The sequence below is a fragment of the Magnolia sinica genome, chromosome 13 (assembly GCF_029962835.1).
Source record: "Magnolia sinica isolate HGM2019 chromosome 13, MsV1, whole genome shotgun sequence".
Lineage (NCBI taxonomy): Eukaryota > Viridiplantae > Streptophyta > Magnoliopsida > Magnoliales > Magnoliaceae > Magnolia > Magnolia sinica.
The window spans coordinates 1085380-1107705 of record NC_080585.1 but is presented as its reverse complement, the minus strand read 5'-3'; the positions used below and the strand labels follow the sequence as shown (position 1 = coordinate 1107705).

Here is a 22326-nt window from a genome sequence, read left to right as displayed (position 1 = left end):
ATGCATAATTCAAACCTTGGTTACCAAGCATCATCCTACAAAACCATTAAATAAGGAAAACTATGATCTAATGGACGTAGGAACATCCAAATAGCATAGGGTAAGCCTATTTCCAAAGGGGAAGGTCTAATACTACCTAGGATGAAGTTAGAGTTTAGGAGAATTGAGGGAAAATGAAGATTTGGGATTTCTACGTTTAGGGTTAGGGTTTGGACAAGAGAAAGTAAGGTTTTGTGGTATGAGTGATGGGAAACCAAAGGAGTAAGGGTGGGGCCATACGGCCAACCCTATGGGTTCACACGTGTGGCCGTAACATGTGTGGCCGTACATGGGGCCCAACACACCATGGTAATAGTAAAAGCCATGTCTCAGAGGGAAAAGTAGACAAGTTTAAAAAATAAAAATTTAAAAACTTATTAATTAGATTGTAGAGCTTTGTATGGGATAGAAGTCATTTAAGAGTAAAAGTATACAACTTCAGGAGGGTAAAAAAGAAGAAAATAGTATACCTTCAGCATATTCACTTCTTCTTTTGTGGGACAAAATTTGATGAGATTCTCAACTAGATCCATGTCCAAAACTGAGGAATCCAAGGCCAAAATTGCACTCTGGGAATGAAAAACCAGAGAGAGAGAGAGGAAAAAAAAGTCATACACAAACCATGTCAAAAACCAGCGCGTCAAGACTCAAGGTACACAAGCCATCAAGCACTATATGATGACTTAGAATTGCTAAAATCACTGGTGGCATGAAAGGAAGAAAAAGACAAAGATGACTTCTCATGCACGGGTGGCAGTAATGGAGGTGCTATTCATGGAAACCATGTAATAGTAATAGAAACACTGGCAGTTGCATTCATATCCAGTTAAAAACTTGTCCTATAACTTGTTAAGCTCATAGCACGAGATAAAGGAAAGATGAACTTACAATCATTTCTGATAAAGGAATTTTTATCTTTGTAAGCATGATTTCACAATTTTTTGCTCTGTTCATGTCCACCTGAGAAAATAAAGAACAAAGTCAGGGTCTCATTGTCTCAGCAAGTAAATTTGGGATGCAAGCTAAATACATAAAAACTGAAACTTTACATCAAAACATCAACCAAAAGCATGATAGATGCAATGTTGTCAAAATCCTACGATTTACAATTTGAGTTGAATCCTAAGCAAAACAATTTTAAATCTTACAATTTACAGTTTGAGTTGAATCTTAAGCAAAACAATTTGAATCCCACCTTTGAATCCCTTTTTATATGAATCTTATGATTTTATGATTTGAATCCTACGATCTACGATTCAAATCCCTATTTACGATTCAAATTATGCATGTTCTCTTGTATTCTAAGCTTCAATTGGCATGCTTTTTGAATTGGTGAGGGCTTAAGAACCATTTAGAAGGAAAAAAAAAAAACTTTCGGAAAAAAAAAAAAAAATCATTTAGAAAAGGTAAATTATTTTATTTTGTTCTCCAACATTAAATCATAATGCTTTTTTAATCATTCCGTACTTCTTAATTGGTCAAAACACCAAATTGATGTATGGCTTATCTGGAATGTTTTATGGATGGTTAAGATCATGTTGACTTGTATGTATTGTGGAATGATGGTTAGAAATCAAAATATCTTTTTTCGTCGGGCTACATAATCAAATGTTGCCTTTCTAACATAATTCTACATTCAAGAAAGTCAACAAGAACATAAATTATTAAAGGATCCTTGTATGTTTTAAGGAAAATCTCTTGAAGGACTTGAAGATAAGAATCCTTTAACACTATCATGAGTCATGACATGGTATTACTGCATATTGAAGGCAAAAGGATGATTACTGAGTTTTTTTTTCTGATTTATTTATATTACTAATATTTTAATAAAGATCATTAAAGATCATAAAAAATCTTATGATTTGCGATTCGATACAATTCAACACCTATTATGATTTGCGATACGATAATGATTTTGACAACATTGGGTAAATGGACATAATTTTCAAGCACAAAAAACAGATTGATTTGTTTGCAGCAGCCAGCACCCTTTTTACTTCCTACAAGATGCAGTTGGTTCATAGAAACTGACATAAATTGAAATAGATTTTAGATTATTTCTTAAGAAAACCTTCTAAAGAAGTCCACAAAAAATGAGACAGATGAACAACTGACATAGAAACTTTTTCAACTGGATTTTTTAACAGTACTTTTTATCTGGAATTTATATAATCAAATAAAAAAACAATAGAGAATGTTCTGGTGGCAAGAAGACCTCCAGTGAGTACTCATGATAGCCTTCAGGGTCATCTTTCAGGGCCTGTATCTCAGAACTCTTTACTACGATAACCCAAGTGACTGATGTCAAGGGTCATCTGGCTAAATATTTGTGTTTCAGAGTGGTTGTTCATGGGTTGCACACAGATAAACCAAATTAGAACATCAATAAGCACTGTTAAAACATTAGTGAATTCCGATTGCCAACTTTCAACTCTTCATTTAGTCTTGAAGATGTGCACTAGTCTTTAAGGCTCCCTCCAATTCTCGGGTCTTCCAGAATAACCATGAAAATAAGAGCATGTAATTGAACCTTTAGGTAAAATGACTTTTTCTAACCTTAACCTTCCACGAAAGGAATTCAAACATTTATTTAACGTCAAAACGCATCCTGGACATCCTCAACCTAAGTAGGAATTATAGCATCCTGCTCATCAGCAACATGCTCTTTGCTGATGCACAGGATTTTGTGAATCTGACACCGTGGTTTGGTGATCAAGCCATTGATCTGACAAGCCTTGCTGTGAACGGGGGATTCCTCCAAAAAAAAAAAAAAAAAAAAATGCACACGCATGCACACACCAAGATTTTGAAGATTCCAACCCCTTGATTCCTGGACCTTTTTGTTGAATGCAAACCATTATGTACCTCTCCTTAACCATAAAAATTTTAGGCCATCAATCAATGGTTTTAATCTACCAATCTGAAAGCTTTTTTAAACATCTCCCACCCATAGAGAGGATTATCTAATCAATGGTTTGGACAGTCAATATAAAGTCCACATGTTCAAAATCCTCATCAAACAGTATGTTTGCTGATGAGCAGGACCCTTGAACTCCTCCCAACTGAGAGCATCTTACATTCCAATCCTTCGTGTATCCAGTTTTGACAATGCCTAAATCCCAAATTAAATTCCAGCCACAACTGCTAACAGTGTCAGTCATCAACCAACAATAGATAAAACCATCTCTAAACTTTGTCTCCTTTGTCTGCTCTCAAGCACCAACTTCAAGTCCTCAACAAAACATTGGAATGGTGTTCCCATGAATCCCATCAAAAAAAAATAAAATACCAAGAGCATATACCACGAAGCAATGGAATCATAAAATGTCCATCAAAATACATGACAGGTTTTCAATGGAACTGTTGCTATCAATTAAGTAGTTGTAAACCATAAATGCATGGGGTCAGCCTTTGTCCAATCAACACTTTAGTTTTAACTTGAATCTCATGCATCCAAATGGTATAACTCTCCACATACATATTATGCAAAGTCAGCAGAAAATAGACAGCTCAATTAACTCAAAAAATCTTAATATAGGTTCTCCTAAGGTTCCATTCAGAATGAAACTCGGTAATAATAACCAACCAAAACAGGTGAAAATCCTAATATGCATATGGAACTTAATGTGTCCAGGATATTTTAGGATTGTGACAAAATAAAAGATGCAAATTCTTTTAAAAAATTATAATATGGCCATGAATGGCCACAGGAAAACACACGGAGAAGCATGCATGTGAATATATTTCACAGGTATTTACGAGTATGACTTAATAGATGCCAAAAAAATTTATGTTATGCCATGAATGATCACAGCAACACACAGACAAGAACATACATGTGCATGTATGTATGCATGCATACATTATATGGTATATATGTACGTCAGGAGTGAGTCTTCGTCAAGGGTCAGCGGCAAAGTGTTCCGTATCCGTTACGATACGACCGTAACCATTATGCGATATGGGGGTTAAACGGGGCAGTTGGTTTTTTGGGACGCATAATGACCATTCCCCTGTAACGGTCGCCTTTTTCTATTTAAATCAATTTTTGTCCTCATTTTTTCACTTTTCTCGTTCCAAAAACTCCTCTAGATCATTCTATAGTAGATTTCGGCTACTCTTACTATAGTTTTTAGGATTTAAAACGTAGATTGAGGTTATTTGAACGAATAGAAGCTTCAAGGGCCATTTTTTCAAAAAATTGAAAAAAATGGTATATTTGTCTTTTTTCCAATTTCTAATTCTAATGCTTGATTGTGATGTGTAAACATTATAGGCATATAAACATGTTCATAAATTCACCATACAGCTTGATACAACACTCTCACCAAAGAGTGAATCACTACGTTATCATAAACATGTTCAAAACAAACAATGAATACATATTTGGAATATTTACATTACTCTGGATTTTTTATATTCTTTTTCAGAATTTTTCAGGCAAAAAAAAAAAAAAAAGTCAACCATTACAGGGGTCATAACGATCATTCGCCCCCATATTGGCCGTTACTGCCGATACTCATATCGATAATAGTGGTGACCATTATGGCCACAGTTACTGACACAGAATACCTTGGTCAGCAGAACCATGATCCAATACGATATTTTCATGCCTTCCTTGTGAATATGTGGCCCAAGTGGGTTCACCTACAATCAACAAAAGGCCATTGGAAAGGCAAGGTGGTCCACCATGCATTGCACATGATCCAAGAGTAGCCATGATTGGAAGGGCCATGATCGTCCAATGTACAGTCCGCAGCAGACCCCTCCTATCCAATCATCCAGATGATCAGCTCAATTGGGCCCCACATGTAAATTCACATCATAATAACGTACAAAGAATGTATTTTGGATCATTGCTTATGGTCAGTATTCTGCCTATACCATTTTGCACTTGTCATCACCAAACTTTTCATAATATGATTGTTAGCCCATCTATGTATACAGGGCAGAATGTTGGCAATTAAGAAGCAACATCAGCGGAGAACGAGCATTAGAAAAATGAGATATTGAGAACTTGAGATGGATGTGTGGAAGGACTAGGAACAATAGAATTAAGAATGAGGCTATCCAAAACAGCTTAGTAGTAGTCAGTCCCAATAAGAATCCAATGTTTAGCCTGCGACTCAACATTGAATGTTGATTGTCACTTACATTATGTTCTATAAACACTAAGTAGGCCATTGATTGAACAGTGTCTTCAACCTGAGAGATACTAGGAGCATCTCATATGCATCGCTGGCTCCACCTATTAGACTGTTAGGATGGGTCCTACATGTTCCTCGGGGACCTATATTGAGTGACATTCTCTTATTGGAATGCACAAAAAGAAAATGATAAAAAGATCAATGGATTAGGATGTCCCAAATTTGGTGGCATGACATAGCAGGTTTCGTATCATAGTCTACAAAAGATATTAATTGAGACAACAGGGGCAAATATGACAATTCGCTAATTTTAATTATAAGTACTAAAATTCAGTAATTTAATATTTCAGCACTTATTTAATTTTCAGAACTTATTTTTCAGTTTACCAAACAGCACCTAACTCTGCTTATCATTGAAGTGCAGAAGAAACCTAACCTAAAATCAACATTGTATCATCATCTTCTGCTTGGTTCTAGAAAAAAAAAAAAAAAAACTGAAAGTCAATACAAAATTGTTAAGAATAAAAAGGGCAATGGCCTGCTGACGATGCAAGAATTTCTACATTTCAATAAGAAAGAAAAGCAATAATAACACATTTATGTCCTAGATGCTGAATTGATAAGAAAACTGTCTTCGCACCAAAATCAAGATCATTCGTTCAATTGAAAAATATTAAAAGCACCAACCTATTCGAACCACTGCTAAACTAAAATAATTACAATAATAAATGAATAATGAATGCATATCAACTTATTAAGAAAACCCTAAATCTATTCCAACACCCAATTTCGCCAACATCATATGATGAGTAAATATATAAAAACATGTCCAATACCATGTGCACTATCTCTGGTTTGTTGGTGTTAGAAGCCTTTCGAATTCCACCTTTATTTGCACCGCTCCCACTAGAAGCAACAGCAGCTGAGAACAAACTTTCAAGTTCTGACAAATCAATCTCAGGGGCCCTATCCAACAATTCCATCAATGATCAGCATTTCAATACTGATAATCAAGAGCAGCGAAAAAGGAAATGATTTGAAGACATATAATTTGAGTCAAATAGTTCAAATATGATGAAACAAGCTGGTTGCAAATAATAACAATATATTCGAGCAACATATTTCTCTTAACAGAAAAATATATTTTTGCATTGAAGGCAAACAAATGGAATCTGCACTGCGTACCTTGCCTGGCTTTCTTGTTTACTTGAATCGGCCCATAGACTTCCTTGCATAGCTCGAGTAACTTTCACCCAGTGTAATGGCTTCAATGAAGCTTTCTTAGGTGCGCCAATAGCGCCTAATGCTCCTCGACCTCTTCCAGTTGACCCCGATAGGGCCCTTCCCCTTCCAATAGATGGCGGTGGTGGTGTTGGGGCACCAGAGACCTTTGCCCCAGGGGGTGGAGGTGGGGGTGGACCCGATTGGCTATCATGCAAGGGTGGTGGTGGAGGGGGCACAACACCAGGAGGTTTTGGTGCCTGAGGTGGTGGTGGTGGAGTTGGACCTGTCCGAGTAGGCGCCGATGGAAGCGGAGGTGGGATTGGGGGGGCTCCAAGACTAGAACCTATAGGAGGTGGAGGTGGAGGTGGTGGTCGAGGTCCTTGATTAGAGGTAGCCGGGGGCGGCGGCGGCGGCGGCGGTGGGCCTCTACCAACAATAGGAGGTGGAGGCGGTGGTGGAGGGCCTCTACCGGCAATAGTGGGGGGAAGCGGAGGTGGTGCCGGAGGGCCTTGACCAACAATACCAGGCGGAAATGAAGGCGGTGCTAGAGGGCCTTTACTACCAATAAAGGGGGGAGGTGGAGGCGGTGTTGGAGGTCCTTTGCCAGCAATTGAAGGTGGAGGTGGAGGCGGTGCTATCGGGCCTTTGCCAACAATTGAAGGGGGAGGCGGGGCCGGAGGCGGTGCTGGAAGGCCTTTGCCGGTAATTGAAGGGGGAGGCAAAGGCGGAGGTGGAGGTGGAGGCGGTGCTAGAGTGCCTTTGCCAACAATAGTAGGGGGAGGGGGAGGGGGAGGGGGGGTAGGTGGTGTTGGAGGGTCTCTTTTAGAAATGGAGGGGGGAGGTGGTGTTGGAGGGCCTCTTTTAGAAATGGTGGGGGGAGGTGGAGGTGGCGGTGGCGGTGGCGGTGGTGGACCTCTGCTAGAAATATAGGAAGATGATGGAAAGCATGCGCTTGATGTAATAAAGGGAGGAGGTGGTGGGGGGGGTGGTGGAGGTGGAGTTCCTCTACTTGAGATTGTGGAGTGTTGAGGTGGTGGTGGCAGAGGCGGAGGTGGCGGTGGCGGTGGAGCACCTCTACTAGACAGCATTGGTGGTGGTGGTGGTGGAGCTGGAGGTGGAGGTGGAGCTCCTCTACTTGATGGTATTGGAACTGATGAAGGTGGGAGTAGAGGACCTCTATTGGATGGCACTGGTAGAGGTGGAGGTGGAGGTGGAGCACCTTTATTGCATGGGATCAATGGTGTTGGAGGTGCTGGTGATGGTGGCATTGGGTTCAAGAGGGGAGCGGTCATTTTGCTTGAAGAAAGGGGTGGTGAGGGAGGTGAAGGAGAAACATTGGAGTCCATAACCATTGGTGAGGATGGAGATGATAAGCACATTCCAAAAGACGGACAAAATGGAGGAGGTGGAGGTGGTAGAGGAATATTTACATACCGGGGAGCAACATCTGGAGAATGTGAAGGTTTTGAAGTTGTGGCTGGATTTGAAAGACAAGAACCATCAAGGGTAGAATTTTGTGGTACTATCGTAAGAGGAAGGGGATGAATGTCACGTGGAAGGCTTGCAACATCTAGTGTGTCAGGATCTTGAACTGTAGGATTGTTAAGGAAACAAAGTCAGGATCTCAATACGTAAAAACAAAGGAAATAACAGTTAAGAGGTTGTATGTACCATGAAGAACCTTTTCAGGTTCCCAAGAAGCTATAGGGTCAACAATTTCAGTCTCATCTTTTTCCTCTTCAGAATCTGTAGTAGATCCTTCCATGCTCCCTTTACTATGCAACCTTGACAATTCTTTCACATCACTTAGAAAAAGTTTTTCAATTTTTTCTTGTAAAGCATTTGCAGAAATTTGTCTGAGTAACCACAACGCAGCATCACCACCACTATCAACCCATTCCACACCACTAAATAGCTCTTGAACCTTGGAAAAAGCTTCAATTGGCAATCCACCTTTCTCCTCACCATTTAATGTTACAGTTGGAGCTCTAGGAGTTGAGATACTCTCTACTTCACCAAATAGAACCTGGACCCATAGGTTTAAAATAAAAAATAAATAAATAACAGAAAACAGAAAGAAAAAAAAGAGCTTGCATCAATTGTGTTGGAAAAGCCCATTATAATTTTGGAAATAGTCACCTCTGCTCGGAAACCTTTTGAATATCGCTTCTTCGAATCCCAAAGAATGTCCAGGTCCTCACAGTTCAACATCAGTATGTTGGACCGAATAAAAGCAGTATTAAACATTATACGGAACATCATAACTTCCCTTTCGGAATCCATGTCTAGATGGAGGCACTCCAAGACGACATCTCCTTGAACCAAGCATTGGATATCGATTTTTATCACATCACAGTCAGCCTGCAAGTAGAGATCATCTCCCAGTGGTGTAAATTAGGGGGGGGGGAACAACTATAGGAATGTCATAATTCATGCAACAAAGCTCCTACCTGTCGGTAATGCCGTAGAGATTTTTTCTTCTTTGGCATGGAGAAGAGCATCTGGGTTGAAAGGCCATCCTTGCTATGAAGATTTCGGCCAAAAACACGGATTATCGGTCTGCACCCATTATGAGAATCAAAGCTTGGAATGGCTCGGAGAATGAGGCAGTCCAAAGAAAGAGCTCGCTCTGTGGGCGGCCATTCTGGAGATATATTTCTCCTAGAAATATACTGCAGGTATCGAAGTTGTGATGGGAATGGATTCAAAGGCGATAAAAGCTTTAAAAACCCTTTGGGAGCCTCCCGATGGACAATATCAAGAGTCCTTTGCTCACCACTGTGTAATTTTCTGAAAATCAAAAAGCTAGCTAAAAGAAATGCTAAAAGGGGCCACCCTCCTCTCTCACAGTGGAGCAGAATAATGTTCTGATTATTCCTCAGAGACAACCAACTCTCGCTGACACGAAGGAAATGCTGAATTAGGGACAAGGGAAGAATGGGACAACCTTCATACTGTCGTGGATAATCCAAGATGGTGACATCATATTCACAGAGAATTTCTGCAAACTGGCTTTTCTTCTCTCCTTCTCTAAAGTTGAATGCAAGAAAGTTGGAATCCGCAAATTCTTCATGTAGCTCAGTCACAATTTCATGCAAGTAAATATGATACATACCATCCGGCAAAACCTCTGTTGAGAAGCACGAATCAAAAACTGCACAAGCAACCAAGCATGTTACAATCTTTTAGGTAAATGTACATGAGCTATGTCCAGTTTCGGATGCTTACCATAAACTCTGTCAACAAATTCTAGCAAGCCATCAGGGGGTCTTCTATAAAAGAATCGACTGAAGAGGGACATTTTATGAAATGATGCAATTCTGCTTCCCTATCAGATGTAAGATCATATGCATTGCATATACACAGGCTCACACAACTGTGAATCACAATGATTCATGACAATGTTGACATCAGGGCAGCTTCAACTCATCAGAATGGAATAGCCAATCTGCAAGCATAAATAAAGTTGGATGTGAGAGAAATTTGGTGTGCTTAAGAATATAATAGCAGAATGCTAAATACTGTTCAGGACAACAATCCAAACAGCCATGGTACACCTTTCAGAGACCAACATTGGGCTGGTCGGCCTGCCTGCCAAGGATGACGGTGGATGAAAAATCTCCTCCATAAAACAATGCTAACCATCCAATTGGAGGACTTATCAACCATCAGATAATTCTTTACCATCAGTTTGCAGGCTAAGAATCAAAACGCTAGGATTGCCTGAGCAGGATTCTTTAGCAGCAGCATCCATCCATGATGTGGGGCGCCAAATGAATGTCTGGGATCATTGAAAGGTGATTCCCTCCAATAAGAATGTTGGCTTGAACAAATAAGCCAACAATTGTATGTTATACTGTTAAAACAATAGTAATCTAATCTTTGCCAACTGTAAAAATAGATAAAGATTACTAAGAGAGCATTTGGAGTAATTGTGCTCATTCAATTCAATAAATGGGAAATGGTCAAATTGTCATAACATTTCTATGACTCAAAATGAGGAAGTAGCCTTCAAACTATAGTCACATTCCTTTCAAGCCCAAATCAATAGTAGTGTAATAGCAATTTCAACAATATCCCTCAATATGAACACTATGGCCCGTTTGGGAGCTTGGATTTGGAATGCATTGGAATCCAAATCACAGTTACATTGGAAGCCAGGGTGATTCCAAGCCCTCGACTGTGTTTGGTTGAAATGCACCGGAATCCAAATATTCCATTTGGGAGCTTGTATTTGGAATGCATTGGGATTCTTCATTATTCATAGGACCTGGATTTGATTAATTAAATCAGCTTTCATATCCCAAATTTGTGTGTGTGTGATATTTGATAGAATGATTGTCATGAGCCCATTGAAAATATGTACTCTGGCAAAACATGATGAAATTTTGAGCCTTGGGTGGGCCACAAATGTAAGGATCACAAACAAGCGACTCGGAGACACTTTTTAACCATCCATTTAGATGTCCAACATTTGGATGGTTCAGATCATTCTACTGATATGATTTTACTGATGCAGCTGATATTCGGATTGTTTTGGGGCACCAATGTACCACGTGTACAGTAGATTAGTAGCTTAGCCATACCTTTATTACACATGTGATTCTCTTGCCTCTAAAAAAGAAGCCAAAAAAGACATTTCATTTGGATTGCGCTGGAATCCAAGCATTTTGCTGAGATTTCAAAACACAACAAAAATAAGAATTTGAAATACCTTCGATTCCATTTACCTCTAAATCCAAGGCTGTCAAATGCAAAAAGTAGCTACTTGGATTTGAAACACACCCATTTACCTCTAAATCCAAGGTGTCAAACGACCCATAAGGGCGTTTTTGCCAACGGGTACCCAAGGGATCCAACCCAATTTAAATAGTTCCAAGTCCAGTTTTCTGATCAGGTTGAAATCCACCACCTTAAACCTGTCTATAAACCCAGCCAGGTTGGGTAGTAGGCACCCAACAACCTGGTTAATTGTAATAGTAATATCATATATAAAAAACTATGCCGAAACGAGAGAGAGAGAGAGAGAGAGAGAGAGAGAGAGAGAGAGAGAGAATTTAATGAAAACTGAATGAAGAAAAAAAATGGTGAAAATGAGGGGAAAAAGAGTATTACAACAAAGAAATCAAAGAAATTACATGTTTGTGATAGAATCGATAAATGATGGTGAAAATGCAAGAAACAAAAGAGATCAATGGCATTTTGGGATTAGAGATAAGAAAAGTATTTTCATGGTTAAATCTTTTTACGAATCAATTCGGTGAAGAGATGAGGGTCTGGCTTGCACTCACACTGAGCAGATTTGGTCATAAAAAGCTTCACCCAAGGTCTTAGCTTTTACTTAGCTTGTGGGAAGAAATAGAGTACTCACAATGACAACCTTCACAGGCATGGTCTGGTTCTTCCCAATATGTGTCTGATGTGAGAGGAAGACGCAGAATCTGTTTTTCATCTTTTCGTCTCCTTCCGTTTCGCTGCTAAGGTATGGAACAGCCTCCTTCAATTTTACAGCATTGCCTGGGTTATGCCGAACTCCTTGGAAGGATTGTTCTACCCTTGGCACAGGGGAATGCTTGTCAGTTCAGCCAGAAGCAAATGGAGGCTCTTGCTGCCAGCAGTTTTATGATCAATATGGGAGGAACGCAGCACCTGCTGTTTCAGAAATGTCTTGAGGCCTGTTACAGCAGTTATATATCCAAGGTGTTTGGGTTATGCAGGCAATGGGACCCAGGTTAGGTCTCAGTGGTTCGGTTTTCTCCTTGTGTTCTCTCTCATTATGGCCCCAGGACTGCAGTAATCCCGCTGTGTTGGGAGCGGGATCTAGCTTTTAGGGCTTCGTGACTTGTCATTTTGCTCTTTTAGCTTTCTCTTTGTATTCTTTGCCTTTGGGCTTTTAATTCAATTATTTACCTTTCAAAAAAAATCAATGACAATTTGGGAAACTTTTTGGTGTTAGGGCTTTCTTCAAAAGAGCAGTAGAGCTGGTCGAACTGTGATAAGGTACAGCCCCAATACTATGCCATGAGGCATTTTGAAAGCACTTTTCAGGGGAAAAAATCCATAAAATTTTGAAAAACTGCTGTCAGATGCCGCATGGTTTACACTCATTGGCGCTCTACCTTATTACGGTTCAACTGGCTCTGCCATTTCATCTCCCTTTCTAAGCCCTCATATCTTACTGCTGCGGAGACTAACAAGAAAAGAAGTGTATGAAAAAAGTAGGGTTCTAGGAATAAACAAGAGTTATTTGATACAGAGCACTGTATAATCAATCCACACACATTCACGTAGCTGCTGTAGTCACTCATGGCATTCATCTACCTCAATCAAAGCCATCTAAATCTTAGGACGCATTACTGGTCATTCATAAACTAAAGTTCATACCAAATAGGCAACCCTAACTGTCTCATTAGTAGCCATCAAAATGAATGACATCCAAAGGTTCAAGTTCAACATACAAAACGTCTATTAATCGGAGGTAAGTATCATTCAATCACTCTAGTTTTGGGAGTGCAAAGTACATACAGGGGCGATCCAATATTAACTGTGGGCCAGGTACGTAGTGGGCCAATTAATGTTAATGCAATCCCGAAGGGGGATGTCAATGCATCAAAGGAAAGAAGAACAAGATTGAGGGAAGAACCCAACAATCCACTAGCCACGTGCTGCTGATCACCAAAAACCCATCTCAAATCTTCTTCCAAATCAAAGAAGTCAAAAACTATTTTTATTTCCAATTTATCATAATCATTCACACATCCAAGAATAGCCTCATATAGGCTTGAAATAGAAACAACCAAAAAATGCCCTTGAATCCCATTACAACCATATGGACCTTATGTATATTGGCCATAAGTAACTCACCCGAATGGCATTGGAATTGCATGATTTCAGGCTTGTTTGATTGCTAACTCAATAGGCTATCAAATGGAACAAATTTTGTGTCATTCTAACATTGTCTAGTGCACGAAAAGTGGCCCACAAAATAAGTGATGAAAATACAAAGGGAAATTTATTCAATACTTATCCTAATCCTCAAAACTAATTTAAAATAATAAATGCTAGAAATATAAGTACCATTTGATTGATCCCATAGGCCCCACAATGCAAGGTGAGCATTGATTTCACCAAATTTATCATTGGACCATTGACAAGACCAAGTCAGTTGTTCCGAATCATCAATAAAGGGAATGTAAACCAAGGTATTCGATAATCGTAATGATGGCTATAACAGCAACTGTCGTTATTGTTACGATATGGGCCACAACATAACAACCGTTACGGCCAATTAATATAAATAAATAAATAATTGTATTGTCGTCGTGATGGCAATACTATGAAGACGCTCGTTTACAGCTCATCCACTTTGGTTTCAACAGCTGTTGACGATGAAGGCCTACGCATCTGACTGTTAGCTTATGCGTAACATAACGTTGAAATACATGCTATCTCTTTTTCTCTTCTTGACTATCCTCCAAGTTCTAGGCACCGACTTCCAATTATTTTGCAAATGTAGGTTCAATTGCATTGGATGTTGGATTGTAGATCTTGGCATCATCCCTTGTGTCCGATGAGTGCCCTGTCGTCGCAAAGTCATCCTTATCATCACATGCAATCTAACCTTGGAGTCCACCAAATCTATCGATCCATCTATCCAGTAGATAGAAAGGCTTAAAGAAACAGGTAGACGAAAGATTGAGGAAAAGTGAAAAGGGTTTGGTAGTGGCAAGGGAATCGGGTACGGTTGGGGTTTCATTAGGGCATCGATATAGTTTTTCCCTTCTAATGGATGGATTGGATCTCGGACCTATGGCATGTTGGCACATTTGGCATGTACATGAGCTATATTGCAATGGGTGGGCTTCGCAAAGCTCTAACTTAATAATTAAGACTTGAGGGAAGTACCCAAACCCAACACAAGGCTTTGACCCTAAGACCCTACACATTCCAAAACCCATGTGAACTAGGATCCAATACCTTGAATGTGACACCCGGATGATCCAAGCATGACCTCATACATCCCAAGAGGGGTACTCCAGGACACAACCTGAACTTTGACTTATTGGCAAGCCTAATTGTACCATTACTCAAATAAATTGGTCAGGACCAAAATATTATTCTATTACAATATTACTTAGTATACAAGGACCAATGTTTTCGGTAGCGCTCATAGCATAGTGTGTATCGTACGCTACGTAGCATAGCTAAAATGCTACCTAGTGTATGTAGGCAAAGTAAGCTACAGGACATGTAGCATAAACTATGTTACATGTAGCGTAGTGTGTAACACAGGTAGCGTATGCTACCTGAAATTTCCTTCTTCTATTAAAGCTTTCTTCTAATGCTAGTTCAACACCTATTTTAAAATTGTGGTGACTCATCCCCATCAAACGTGGCACTACATAGTCTACATTAGATCAATCCGGACCATCTAAATTGTGGTTCATATCATTGATAGATCACTTAGATCAATCCAAACCATCCAAATTGAGGTCTATATTGTGAATTTATGATGTTTCGATAAATTAAAAAAAGAGGTCACACTTAAAGATATCTGAAGGCAAAGAGATGGAGGATTTTGCATGGAAATATATGGTTGATGATCCAGATTCGCAGTCAAGAACTCATAAGAATTATGCATTTTGTAAATTTTATCATATTTTTTTATTTTAATTAAAAAATATTGAAGTATCGTGTAGCTTACGCTACACGCTATAGAGTGCCAAATGCTATGATATATGCTACACGCTACTTAAAACACTGACAGGGACAAAGCTCCAAGTCAAGGTGTTCCATAACAGTAACATTGGCCGTTGTGGCCATTACGGCCTTTTCTATTTTTTTGAAGAAAAAAAAAAACTATTTCAAGACTGTTACAGGCATTATTTCTGTAATGGCCATTTCAGCCTCAAAGCCTCCCCTCTGTTGAAATTTGCCACCCCCACCAGTATGAAGCTCCCCTCTCAGTCTTTATCATTTATGATGATGTTATTATTGTTGTTTGAATGGTGGTTTGGGGTTTCTAATCAATTTTGAGAGATGAAGATGGCTTTAGTGACAGAAACGGGTTTGGTGCCCACGTGGTCATAAGAATGGCATAACTTGCAGTAACCTAACGCCATGTAGGTGGAACGTGCATGAGATCTACCTTGTCCATCAGGTGTGCCGCCTGATTTTAACCATGGATCTCAAAAACCAGATAAATTCAAAACCCAGGTGGACTATACCATAGGGAACGATGTAAAATCATGCCAAGAATCTCTAATCTCACATATTGTGGCCCACATAACGTTTGGAGATGCCTTTTCTGGGAGTTCATCATGGTGAGGCACATCGAATTAATGGATTAGTTGGAAACCACCACTATGGACCCAATGCTCATCTTACATGTATGTTGCACATGTATGTCATGTTGGCATATTTGACATGATTTAGTTCTTCAAGCTAACTCTCCTTTTGAACATGCATAATAGACTTCCAAAATTCTTTCCAGACATTCAAACACAGTTTCTTGACACCAAATAGTCAAACTCCAGGGTGCCCAACATGACTGACAGAATCAAATTCTCAGGGAATCCAATTCCAGGAATGGAATTCTCAAGTAATTCACAAATTCCAGACGGCTAAACACACCCAAAGTTTATGTTTAGCTCCTTGTGCTTTTTTTATTACAGGGAACAGTTTCTTGAACTCAGGTTACTGGATTCAAAGCTAATGTCCTGACTGCTAGGCCATGGGACCCTTATCATTTCAATTGCTTGATTAGAAGTAAGTTCAACAGATTTGATGATTTAATTGAAATGAGTTTGCCTTTTTGTGGCCATTTCACGAGCACAGAAAATAATTTTTGGTTCTGGAATTTCCATTCTCCATCAAGTTTCTATAGGAAAGAATTGGGCTCTTTTATGTTGTATAGGAAAGAAAGATCTCTTCCATATAAAAGTGAGCATCGTTTCATACAATTCTGGACTTTCTAGTAAGAAGTAGATATCCCAAAATTTGCATACTATTTTCATCGAAGCCCAAACAAAATGCACCCAAAACTAACACTTTATCATAATTCAATTTCGAACTCCAACTGCAATTTTTTTCACAAATCTTCCTCCGAAACATCACTGTCAAACACCTAACTATCAGAGACAGATAGAGATAGAGAGAATAATAATAATAAGACGTTATTTTTCAAGCTAACGAAGAATTCGAACATTTCCGTGAATATATATATATATATATATATATATATATATATATATATATATATATATATATATATATATATATATATAAAGGAAGGGAAAAAACGAAAATATATCCCAAACCTTAATTCAAGCAATGGGAACGCAATGCCGTAACGATGGAGGAAAAAACTAAGATTTTCAGATGAAAAAAGCTACAGCGTATTGCACAGTGATCGAATCAAGGGAAATCTGCGTTTGGATGATTTACACTTACATGAGCAAAGGAGATTTCGAGATCTAGCTGATGTGATTTCTCCCTCTTTCTTCTTCTTCTTCTTTTTGGTGGGAGGAGTGGAGAGTTAGGGTTTGGATTTTTCAAATCAAAACATAAATTTTTTTTTTTTAAAAAAAAGCGTCTTATGGGGTGGAAAATGTTTTAAGATGGGGAAAGCGCAAACGGAAATACATCCAAAAGAGACAGATTTCAAACGTGTTGGGGTCTTAGGTTTAGATTTGCAACTTCCGCGCGCGTGTGAAGGAGCCCTTCTAATCCACACGCGGGAACTGTGCCAAAATGTAACACGTGTGAGATCTGATCTGTCCGTATAGTTGGAAATAATTCTTAATTTCTTTTCATGAACGATTTTTATCCCTTGTGGGCCATGATGTGCAACGTAAAATTCAGGTAAAGACAGCTCTTTTTGCCGTCCATTTGTTTTGATATTGTGTATTGTATCTGAAGTCTGAAATGAATTAGTTTTGGATTGGAGATCTAAGCATTTTAATACATCCGATGGATAGCTCAGATCTGGTCCACCTATCTTATATCGGCACGTGTTCAATGTGAAATGCAGGGCCCTACACGCATGTTGAAGTACTAAAACCTTTTTTCCTATTCGTTCGGATAAAAGACTATAGTTCACCGCCATTCTAAAAATGGTGGTGACCGTTCAACTCAGACATGGGATAGTTTTGCAGCAATCAAGACCGTCCAAATTGTTGACTCAATTGCATATGGAGCATAAATCAAAATTTACGGTAAGACGGTAACACTCTAATTTTGGTTTTCTAAGTCAGACCACTCGCTAGATCATTTTAACCATCTATTTGATAAAAATATCATGGGTAGGATCTGCTCCATCCTCAGTGTGGCCCATGATCTGGATGGCTTTGATATCCGTTCGTGAGTGCTGCATATTGATGAAGATGAGTCACCACCATTTCCAAAATGGCGGTCAGCTCTCATGGGACTAAAACGTTTGGGTATCTGGAAAAGTGAGCACTCGGGGAGCGTACTTGCTCGCTCGCGCGCGTGAGACGCTGGAACATGTGTGCACGATCTGCACCGCTCATATTAGGCCTTGTCATATGTTAGGTGCATCCCACAGAATATTGATATGGCCTAAATTATGATGGTCCAATAATCAAATGGGACACTGCAAAAATAGATGATCTAAAAAGAAATGAACGACAGCCCACATCTAGCAATCACAGTGGTGAGAACCATCCGTATATTTCAATTTGTGGGACACAAGCATGAAAGAAGATAACTGCAGTGACGGTACATATTCAACTGGAAAGTCTTTCCAAGATTCTTCGTAAAAATCCTCCAATCTCATATATTTTTGGTCCATGGTCCATCTATGGTGAGACTCAACAGATTAATGGTCTGGATTACCGAACCATGGGCCCACTTGTTAGAACTGAACACCCGAGTATACGGTGCAAAAGCCTCGGGTCGAGGATCTCACGATGAAGATAAACGAAAATTGAATCGCGCTCCCTCCTCGAGAAGTACATGGCAAGCATACGGTGATCGGCACCGTTGATCTGGTGACCTATCACGTTGATGGGCTATAGAACAAAATAGAAATGATTTGGCAACTCTACTTCCATTGGCGGTGAAATTCAATTGTTCAACGAGGTCTGCTGATCTAAAATCGTTCCTTTTGCCGAACACCAAGGGCCTGTTTGGACGGGTAGCCTGGATGGGATTGGGTTGTATTATTGCAGGCTTTCAAGATGGCATAAGTGGATTACATGCAATCCCACTGGATTGCTATATCCAGCGCCCAGCTAGTGGCGTGTTTGGACGGGCTGGACGGCTCATGGGAATGTATGGATGGATTGTGTTTGGACGGGCATGGGATTGCATGCCATCCATACGATTGAATTACCCCTGCAACCTGTACTTGGAAAGGACAGTTATAACCGTTTCATAACGGTTTCCACCAACATATAGATTGCATTGGTGTCCTGCCATCAACTCCGTGGCAGGGGAGTCCGTGCTCTCTGCGCCACCCCATGATGGAAAAAGTTTCATCCATGCCCTTCATCCATATTAACATATCATCTTACACTGTTATTCCAAAAATTAGAGGGCTATATATCTCAGGTGGACCACACCACATTATGATATAGCATCAAGCCCGTTATTTTACCAGTTAATTTCACATCAAATTTGTTCATGAATGTCATACAAGCACGAATGGAGATATAAAACAGATATCAAAGAATATTAACTGTATGTGGACCCCACTGGTATTTTCTAAGGTCGACCCTCAATCAACATTGTTTCCTATTTGTGGTTCACATGACTTTTGGATATATGTAATTTTTAAAATTACACTGTATAACGATGCACAAATGAGGACGGACGTCAAGGATAAAACACATACATTGTCATGGGGCCCACAGAGCTCCGGCAACCGGCCATTACCTGGTGTTAGTGGGAGTAGCAAGTCTCGTCGCTTACCTTAACTTGACATACCTGTAACTTGTTCGAGTCATAAAATTGTGTGGGGCCCACTGATGTATGTCTCATCAACGCCGATAATATCTAGTTTATTCAATCAATATTACTATCACCATGGAACATATCCACGTATCCACATGGACCACATCATGTGGCAGTGGTGTGATACAGATAGATCCCAAAAAATATATGGCAGTCTAAAAAAGAGATATATGAAAACATGAGAAACATAAGTTGTGCGGCAAAAAGAGAAAAAAAGAAACAAGTGACATATAAACAGTTACAGTCATCCATGTTGGGCTAGAATTTTAAAATAAAAAGGATGGCAAGAAAAAGAACACCGACGCCAACTAGAAGAGCACGGAATATCTCTCCATCTGATCGGGCTGATGAGGGAAGATCATTAGTCGACATGGCCCTAGAAACCAGCGCCTGCATCACTTGTGCCGTCTGCATCATCTGTCGGATGGACGAAGACGAAGAATGGTGGATGTCCAACTCATCATAAAATGCGGCGACCTAAATCGCATGAGATTCCGTGCAGGGTCTCGACGGTGCACATGCCTTACTAAAGTGACTGTCCCAGCATGCATCTGCCTCTTTCCAGTTCCTGAATGCGTGGTGTCTCGCTCCACTGAAGCCCTCCACCTCCAACCGAGGGTCGTCTTAACATATGTATATTTCAGGCCTACGTCCCACCAAAATTACGTAATACTTATCGTTTCCCATCTGCAATAACATGGACGTAATTGGCATGAGATTCGTGTGTTGGAATAGAAATTATCAAACGAAGTTTACATGCATTATTGTCCTATCGAGTAGCATCGTAAAGTACAAATAGACTTACTAAATGAAAACAAAATCCAGTTGTATGTACTTACCCTTCCAAGCAAGCAGATTGTACGGTCTTATCTATCTTAAGAAAATAAACTCACCAATGCATGCATGTGAAACCATATAAAAGATGTTAATTATACAAAAGTTATCGCCATAGCATAATTGTCATATTGGTATATACTACGTATATACCACCATATGTGTCAGTCCAAAAAAATAAAATAAAAAATCAAATCATCCAAGAAAATCAAGTATATCAAAGTTATTACATACCTACAACTAACAACCAAGAAAACATAAACAAAGATATTAAATCCTTAGATGGATTCGACACCTCAATCACCAAAGTGGTCATGGAGTGTTTTCTTCAACCAGTCAGTGCGACGCTCAGGTCGCAAACTCACAAAGAATGATGTTAGATCCTTGTCCTTACTCAAGAGTTGACCAACCTCAAAAAAATCTGAGTTGGTCAGGCCCTGGACCTCTTCTAGTATAGCAGGTACTTTGAAAGTGCGATTCACTGACTTGCCGAGGCCAAATTTCAACATTGAGTCGGCAACGATCTGTAAAGAGGCCCCGAGTACTTCACAAGGACAAGGAGGGCGCCTTCGTTTCCTTCCTGCACTCCCACTTCGAGTAGCATTGGAATCAGTTGTGTGAGTGGGAGTGCTACGTGAGTCGCGTTGTCCCTCGAAGGACTGTCTGGCGAAAATGGGATGGTCCCTGTGGAGTCTGTGACAAAATCATCTGACAGGTCAATTGTATTGTCGAGGTCATCATCCAGCTCTCTCCATGCATCATTGAGTTCTTGTTGAAGACGAGATGATGATGCTGATATGGCTATACTCCTACTTCCTTGGACATAACGTCCCGATGCCTGGTCTGAACCGACGATTGTTGCAAGATCATCCATTCTCTCAATCCGTTTCCCGCGGAGTCGTTCCGCACGCGGGTGAGACTGCAGCTGTACATTAAGCTTTTTGTAAGTACAGTAAGAAGTACATACTGATGTGAATATCTTCACTTTATATTTCAAAAATTATACCTTAAGATATTCCTCCCTGACTTCATTAGGAGCCGCCACCACCATCCGCTCACTGTCCCATCTGAACTCACTCGCCTCTAGCATATCCTTCACTGCAGTGTACTCCCTCTTGTAATACCTTAGTTGGTTCGACACATTCTGCCACTTGAGGACTACATTGGTATGCTTTGTAACGGCTTCGGCAGCAATTTGGTACGCATCACGTTTGAAACCATTATCGTCCTTGCGTCCCAATGCCACTTGTTCCAGAAATATGTCGACCATGACCTGATCCATATCGGGAGTCCATTTTATTTTTAAGGCTCGGGACGTAGGCTCGGCCAGGGATTTCACTGTCTTTGTGCGTGGGGAAGATCGTGTAGGCACCATTGGTGTCTTGGCCGGTAAATGTGTTGGTGTCGATAGATCATTTGACATCCTGTCTGCCGTACCACCTGAATATCAAGTACATATGATGATTTGCAAAAGTCAACCATAATCATAAGAATGACAACTATTTAAAATGAATGATTAGCAAAATCATCATCTGGTATCTCCATATGATAAATCTATCTAGTCAGAGGTTGAAAGATTACAATTCCATTGTCAGGTATGTAACGTTTTGTAGAAAGTAAATAACTACAAGTCAAGGAATTTGGAACAAATAGTAATCAATTATCTACTCCTATTATTTTGGTTCGCATCCGCCCACAATCTAGTTGCTATATCATCGCGCACGCGAATCTAAGCATCCTTTTCACGCTAAGAAGCTCGCAGTAACCATTGTCGTTCGTTGTTCGTTGATACCTCGTGAGGCGTTGGGTTACTCTCTCCATCAGCAACAGATATTCCAGCGTATTCCATCTCTTTTTGAGATTCTGGTCTAGTACGTATGAAATTGTGTAAGACACAGCAAGCTATCACAATTTGGATCTGTGTATGGAATTCGTACCGTATGACAGTCTTCAAGATGAGGAATCTGTCATTCATAACACCAAAACAACGCTCAATTACATTATGCAACTGTGCGTGTCGGTAATTAAACAGCTCCTTCATGTTGGCTGGTACTCTCCCAGTTCGATACTCCTGTAAGTGGTATCGAACGCCCCAGTATGGAGCCAT

The 22326-nt window shown here is 39.9% G+C and overlaps 1 protein-coding gene across 2 annotated transcripts in view; it reads right to left on the bottom strand.

Moving 5' to 3' along the window:
• Positions 1-17000, bottom strand: part of LOC131222326 (formin-like protein 14) — a 31407-nt gene extending 14407 nt beyond the window's left edge. For both annotated transcript variants that reach the window (XM_058217353.1, XM_058217354.1), the window contains exons 1-9: positions 16863-17000; positions 9639-9858; positions 8861-9564; positions 8550-8771; positions 8082-8436; positions 6372-8001; positions 6023-6152; positions 928-999; positions 510-608 (exon numbers count right to left, since the gene is read on the bottom strand). In XM_058217353.1, coding sequence (XP_058073336.1) covers positions 510-608; positions 928-999; positions 6023-6152; positions 6372-8001; positions 8082-8436; positions 8550-8771; positions 8861-9564; positions 9639-9711 — 3285 coding nt within the window. In that variant the 5' untranslated portion in view covers positions 9712-9858; positions 16863-17000. The remainder of the gene's footprint in view (positions 1-509; positions 609-927; positions 1000-6022; positions 6153-6371; positions 8002-8081; positions 8437-8549; positions 8772-8860; positions 9565-9638; positions 9859-16862) is intronic.
• Positions 17001-22326: the final 5326 nt, after the last annotated feature.